Source organism: Echinops telfairi, unplaced genomic scaffold (assembly GCF_000313985.2).
Source record: "Echinops telfairi isolate 266 unplaced genomic scaffold, ASM31398v2 ScPeMD7_5592;HRSCAF=6446, whole genome shotgun sequence".
In the NCBI taxonomy this organism is placed as follows: domain Eukaryota; kingdom Metazoa; phylum Chordata; class Mammalia; order Afrosoricida; family Tenrecidae; genus Echinops; species Echinops telfairi.
Genome location: NW_022109491.1, coordinates 15,284,522 through 15,291,908, shown reverse-complemented (window position 1 = coordinate 15,291,908; position 7,387 = coordinate 15,284,522). Strand labels below are relative to the sequence as shown.

Genomic DNA, 7,387 nt, shown 5'->3' with positions numbered 1-7,387 from the left:
AAAAAAAAAAGTCTATAGACTTCAATATTGATTGCAACTCGATGTAAAGGTAGGAGATGGGGGATGGGGTCTCACAAATGAACCAGTAAACCATATCATGATAAACAGAAAAGATTGAAGTTAACCAGAATTTCATTTTACTTAGATCTGTAATCAACACCTATAGAAGCATGTCAAGAAATCAAATGATCTATGTATGGCATTCGAAAATCTGTTTTAAAGAACCTCTTGAAAGTCTTAAAGAGCAAAGGTGTTTCTTTGAGGACTAATATGTGCCTGACCCAAACCATGGTATTTTCAATAGCTTCATGTGTATGCAAAAGCTAGAGCATGTATAATGAAGATGACAGAAATGATGCTACTCAACTATGGGGTTGGTGATGATTGAGCATACTACCAGAAGAAAGAAAAACCTGTCTTAGAAGCAGTAGAGTTAGAACATGTTTGAAGGTGATGTCAGGAGGGAGTGATCCCTACAGAAGAGCATCATGCTTGGAGAGTGGAGGATCGATGAAAAAGCAGCAGATCCTCTAGAGCAGTGGTTCTCAACCTGCCTCATGCCGTAACCCCTTGATACAGGTCCTCATGTGGTCGCGACCCCCAACCATAACATTATTTTCATTGCGACTTCATCACCGTAATTTTGCTACTGTTATGAATCGGGAGACCCCTGTGAAAGGGACAACTGACCCCCAGGTTGAGAACCGCTGATCTAGAGTCTAGGAGCGGGATTGACATGGTGGCTGTAACAATGAGTTCAAACATAACAATGAGAAGAGAATGACATTTCAGTCTGTTGTACCCAAGGTTGCAATGAGTCGGAACCAACCTCACAGCACTTAACAACAGCATTTTCCTTACAACACTTACTTAGGCAGTACTAAGTCAGCCTCTAAATCTTTGTTCTTGGCATACTACTCCTCTTATTCCCTTTCTAGTTAATGATAAGCATGATTATTTTATTACTGAGTTTTGAATAAGGTGTAAAATTTGTCATCTCAGTATAATTTACCTTGATGAGACTTGTGACAAGGAAATGGGGCATTTTCAGGATCCAAGTGTGATTTACATGTAATTTTTCTTCAGAGAAGAGGGAAATTAAATGAAAATCTCATTTTTAAAGTATGGATGTTTTATTTGCTGCTACTTCTTATACCTTAGAATAATGTTGAGAAAAAGAAGTTTGATAATATTGTTTTTTTTGTTACACTAAAGGGCTTCTGAGCCCTAGCGGCATAGTGGATTACAAATTGTGCTGCTAACAGCAAGGTTAGCAGTTTGAAACCACCATGTTGCTCTAAAAGAAAGGGAAGGCTTTCTAATCCTGAAAACAGTTAATAGTCTCAGAAACCCACATTAGCAGGTCTATCAGGTTGCCAAGTGTTGTATTCAACTCGATGGCAGTGGGTTTGGTTTTCTGGTGTGGATAACAGTGGTGGCCAGTCACTCAATAAATTACCTCATTTAATTCTTACCAAAGGCAGGTATGACTGCTGCCATTGGGGTGATGAGCAAAACAAGTTTTGGGTTACACAAAGTCACATAGTGGAAGAGCTAGTATTTCAATCCTGATCAGCTGAAATTAACATTCAAGTTCACATCACACATGGGTCTCCTTTCTGTCATGCACTGAACTCTGCACACATAAATTCTGGAGTTTGTACATTTCTTTAGCACTCACATAATTTTCTAGTTTCATGCTCTACAATTTTTTAAGTCATCAGTATGGCCTAACATCGTACCTCTGAAAGAAGTAGGAAAAGCTCACTGTGAGAGTAGATCTCTTATTAAACTTGCTGCTTCACATCTACAATTAACTTTGAAAAAAAAATTACACCCAGCTCATCTATGTTGCTGTGAGACCTGAAACCCCGGGGGGTAAGATTATGAATGAAAACCCACCTAACTGAAGCTACAGAATAGCTGGCTAATGCACCAAAGATGTTAATATTAACCAGCACTGTTTCTAAAAAAAAAAAAGATTAATTTTGGAATAATTGGTAGAGTGTATTTTTACTTAAAGCAAAAGGTTAACATAAAAGAACATTTAAAAGAACAATGCAGATTGCTTTAAGAAATATAAATCTGTTCGAGTATCATAGATGACAATAGCTCTGAGAGTTTGGGGTTCTCTTCAATAATGTGTCCATTTTAACAGGTGAGAAGCTTTGGTGGATGTGCTATGAGTTAATTAGTCGTCCTTTTGAGGGACTAATGTAGGTTCCTTCCCAGTTTTGCTATTAGAACAAGTCACTAATAAACTTCCCTGCTCTAAGCTTTGCCCTCACCTGAGTATAGTCATAAGAAACACATTTCTAGCAGACAGAACTGCATCTCTGTAGCACTTTACCTACCAGGAGGCAACTCATTACAGAATTAGAACAAAAAGAAATCCATAACATAGATACTCACTGCTCTTCCTGTTAAGAATTGACAGCGGATGAATCAATTATTTTCTCAAACAGGCTGTTTTGTTCTGGTTTCATAATGACCTATTCATTGAGTACATATCAGAGGTTAGTCCTTGTATCTCCAAATCACCCTCATCTGACTAGTGCATCCTCAGAGCAGAGAGAGGAGAGAGAGGCTGGTCTCGCCAGCCGCTTTGCACCAGAGTGTCCTTGGCTCTATCACAAACCCCTGGGCTCTAGTGAAGGACAAGTATTCAGATCCCTGCCTGGTTACCAGGTTACCATTGAATTTTAGAAAAGGAAAAAGACGGACCATCAGAGATAAGTATGTTTCTAAGAGACAAGCAGCCCCTCCCATCTCACTGCCCAGAATCACTGGCTGGGGTCTCTGGCATCCTTCAAAAGTACAGCCACCTGGAATGGGAAAGTACCAATTCTGAAAAGATATCTATCTTAGCACAGGCCAAATTATCTTTCTGAATTCTGCTCCTCTACAGGAAACGTAATGCCAAAAGGCTGATGTTCCAACCAGTTTAAGAGCCCCTCTCTCCAAGAAAACTCTTACTCAGTCTTTTTATGCTATGTTTCCGCAAACTTTTTTTTTAAATTAAATCATTTTGTTGGGGTTCATTCAGCTCTTAACACAATACATCCATTGTGTCAAGCACATTTGTACACTTGTTGCCATCATCATTCTCAAAATATTTTCTTTCTACTTGAACCCTTGCTATCAGCTTCCACAAACTTTTTCAAGTCCCTTTGTATATACACCATGAAGAATTACTCACATCTCTCTTTTACTAAAACGTGGACAGCTATTCCCAGGGAGGAAAAGCTCTCTCACACATACTGTATATACTCGAGTATAAGCTGAACCGAGTATCAGCCAAGGCACCTAATTTTACCACAAAAACTGCACTAAAAAATGTGCTGAAAAACTCAAGCTTATACTTGAGTATATACGGTACCTAACTTTGAATAATAATTTGATTCATAGTTTTCATTACACTAATTCCTATATTGGAGCTGACCTCCACAAAAGGAAAAAATCATATATAAAGTCACTTAGAAGAAAACCCTCAGTTGCCACGTGGCAAGCCTTAGCAGAGGCTCAAAGATGAGGGAAGACTGGTAGTGTCTCCTGGTTAAAAAAAGCACCTATGCCCACTGGGTGCATTCCCCTAAGAGAAATGGGTCACTTACCTGCTTCTCTTTCTTCTGAATTTTCATTATCATCTATTGAAGGAAGAAATTTTCTTCTGTAAAACATAAAAAAGGCAAGGATTATGATAAAATTCAAATTTACACCTTAGATTACCTCAGCACTGACTATGACAAACCAAGGATTATTTCTAAGGAACTAACCGGTGGTCTTCTAGTCCACCATGCCCAGGAGCCCTAGCGCTAACTCTATCTCAAATTCTATTTATTGCTACAGACTGGATGGAGTCAAAAAGAGCCCTGGTAGCATAGTGAGTTACATGTTGGGCTGCAAAACTTGAGGAAAGAAGTTCAAAACCACCAGCCGCTCCTTAAGGGAAAGGAGAGGCTTTCTATGCCTATAAACAGTTACAGTCTCATAAAAGCACAGGGCAATTCTACACTGTTTTGAACTGCTGACCATGCAGCCCAATGCTGATTAAAACTGATCTTTTGGTTAGCAGGCTAGTCCTTAACCACCATGTCACTAGGGTTATTTTTCTATATAAAGGACCACAGAATGCCATAGGTTCTTCCCCAATGAGGTACGTCTACCAGGATATTGCTACTTGCAATGAGTGTACTGACAAAAGAACAAACTAGAAAGTTGACATGGTCAGGTGCTAGGCCAAGGAGCAAAGGGGGAAAGGCAGAGGAGAATTGGCAAAACAGGAGAAAAGGAAAGTTAACTTAGCAAGTGATCTTTCCAACAATCAATGTGAATATCAGTATTTGATGGAACTATTGTTCACCTCCAGAAAAGCACCAATTTCCAGGCTGCTCTGATTCAGGGCAGCTAAACTTAAACAGAATTGTATCCTCTGAGCTTTATTACAATGGAGTCAATTCTAGGTAAATTGTATCAGTACAAGTTTACCTTCCAACTTGAAATGATCAGACCCCAGAAAAGCCAGTATTATTAACAACAAAAGTCTGTCACATATTCTCTGGCTAATAGGGAGATTACCAGAAATAATACCAACCTCACTGCCACAAAATTATAGCAAAACCCTATATGGGACAGAACAAAACTGCCCCTTTGGGTTTTTGAGACTGTTGATCTTTAATCTCATCTTTCTTCTGAGGAATCGGTATTGGATTTGAGTTGCTGATCTTGTGGTTAGTAGTTAAGCACATAACACACTACACAACAAGGGCTCCTTAATAATAAGATGTATATATGCTCATATAAAATTCAACTCAACAAAATGAAATTTCACAAACACACTAAAAAAATCCACCAATACCAATAAAAATTACTTGTTTCTATGTAGAGAAGTGATATAATTATAATGAACTAGAGATGTAAAAAAAAAAAAAAATACCAGCTTCCATGTAATCACCACAAATGAACAAGCAGGGCCCCAACACTGCCAGGTGCAGGCAATAAGAGGTCCTACACTCTGATTGCTCTTTTGTCTCAAGCTTTCTGCAGAGCCCTGGGCATTATATCATTAGATCTATCTATGGTTCCAATCTTTTCATCTGCCAACCCCACTCTTAGCAATTTATCCTAAGGAAGGAAACCGGGTGGCACAGGTTAAGTAAGCGCTCGGCTGCTAACAGACAGGTGGACAGTTTAAATCCCTCAGCCTGTGGGGGAAAGATGGGGCAGTCTGTTTCCATAAAGCCTATTTTGTTCTATAAAGTCATGAGTTGGCATCAACTTGACAGCAATGGTTTTGGTTTGTTTTTTTATTCCAAGGAAATGGGCAAGTAGGGAATAGAGCAGAGCCTTAGAGGGAGCTGGGGGACCGAAGCAGGCACTACAGAAACCGTTTGTTGGAGCAGAGTCAGGGCACTGCAGAGTGCCATGAAGACCCCTGTCTCATCCTAAGGCCTGAGAAAACAGCTGGCAGATGACTGCAGGGCAAGAAATGGGGCTAAAGCACATAGGGCTCCAATGGGATCAAAAAGCATGGAGAGAAGGCCTAGAGGAAGAGGGGTGAACAAAAGATTCTAAACCAAATCACAGCCTCCACCCAACCCTTCACACCCAAGACATGGCCACCGGTACCTTCAGCAATGTTCAAGCTGCATGTAGTCGATAACCCCACCCAACCCTACCCCACTCCACTGAGAGAGAGGCAGTCAGTTAAATCTAGGTGAGTGAGTGATGCTACTTTTCTAACTGTTCCACTTGGCCAGAACCATCTTGGCAAATCCCACGTTATCATCATCAGACCATTCACAGCATCTTGATGGATAACAAACATAACCACCACCAATAGGTCTCCAATACACACCTAATGACTTTTCCTTCTGAGAAAACCAAGCCCAAATAAATCCAAACCCACTGCCATGGAGTCTACTCCAATTCAGCCCCAATTGGTTTCCAAGACTGCAAACCTTTACAAAAGCAGAAAGCCTGATCTTTCTTCTTGGGAGGGGCTGGTAGATTCCACCTGTTTACTTTGCAGTTAGGAGCCCAACACTTAGCCCCACTACACCAGTCTCTATTATTTACAAAGTGCTTTCTCTTACATTGGCAATGCCACTTTTGTCTTTTTAATTTTTTTCGACCTTTAGCGGCACACTTTAAAAAGAAAACAAAAAGAAAAAAATGAAATCTAAATTTTACATAGCACAAATAGATGAAAAGCTTCGCCCTATAGCCTGTACTTGTACACAATGCTGGGGATGGTTTTATAACCTCTGACACTTTGTTGCCATCACTCAAAAGTTAATAGAGCCTACTGACTGGCTCAATAAAGAATGGATCCAACAGTAATTTCATGGTCCCTGGTGATACTGTCTTAGATTGCTAATCCCAAGGTCAGCAGTTCAAACCCATCAGCCACTCCATGGTAGAAAGATGAGGCCATCTGCTCCTGTAAAGCTTCACAGACTTAGAAACCCTGTAGAGTTGCTATGTAAGAATCAACTTAACAGCAATGGTTATGATTCTATTAAAAACATATTCTTAATAAGACATGCACACATATTCTGAAATTCCTGTATGAGCAAATGAGGGAATTTGTCAACATTGCTAAAAGATTATATGTAATAGGAAAACTGGCAGGATCCCTGCTCTCTTTACTTCATGTCTAAGCTCACATATTAATGCAGCATTTAATTAATTTCACACGAGTCATTTTGTCCCCACTGTACCCAGGAGTCTGGAACAGTATTGGGCTCATAAATAACAGGTGCCAATAAACAGTTATTGAATGGAAAAATTTTTTTCTCCTGATGAGCTCACAATGCCTCTCCCTTTCCACAACTCTTCTTCCCTCAACAAAGTATTATCCCGCCCTTACAAGACAGGTTCTGCTCTATCTTAAAGTAACAACAATGAAAAAACTTTGCAAATTACAGAGACGTACCCAAAATTCCACATCTTACACATCACTTTCCTATTTCTGCTTTGAGCAATGACTTTTTCAGTGGGAGTTTTTCAGGCTTTCTTCTGGCTTCCTTACATTTTAAACTACGGACCATTTCCTCTTCTTAAACTCCTCCCTCCCATGTCTTCTATTTTGAGATCCTACCCTTAAATGTCAGTGTCCCCAGGGTTCAACACTGCCAACACCACAAGGGTTCTCTTAGTTCTCTACTCAACATCTGTCCACACCCTGATTACTGCACATTTCCAAATCCTAATCACCTACCTGACCCCCAGGTGTGTAGATCCAAACCCTCATGTCAGTTTTAATTCGGTATTTCATGAGCACAAGGAAATAACAAAAGACATCTTCCAAACTTAGTACTCCCTTAAAATATGTGTATTCAGACATGTATGTACACACACACACACACACACACACACACACACA

General features: G+C 39.9%; 1 protein-coding gene across 5 annotated transcripts in view; it reads right to left on the bottom strand.

The window, feature by feature from the left end:
- Window positions 1–3,655, bottom strand: part of CHD6 (chromodomain helicase DNA binding protein 6) — a 160,498-nt gene extending 156,843 nt beyond the window's left edge. For all 5 annotated transcript variants that reach the window (XM_045295407.1, XM_045295412.1, XM_045295409.1 and 2 more), the window contains exon 1: window positions 3,615–3,655. In XM_045295407.1, the coding sequence (XP_045151342.1) occupies window positions 3,615–3,647 (33 nt within the window). In that variant the 5' untranslated portion in view covers window positions 3,648–3,655. The remainder of the gene's footprint in view (window positions 1–3,614) is intronic.
- Window positions 3,656–7,387: the final 3,732 nt, after the last annotated feature.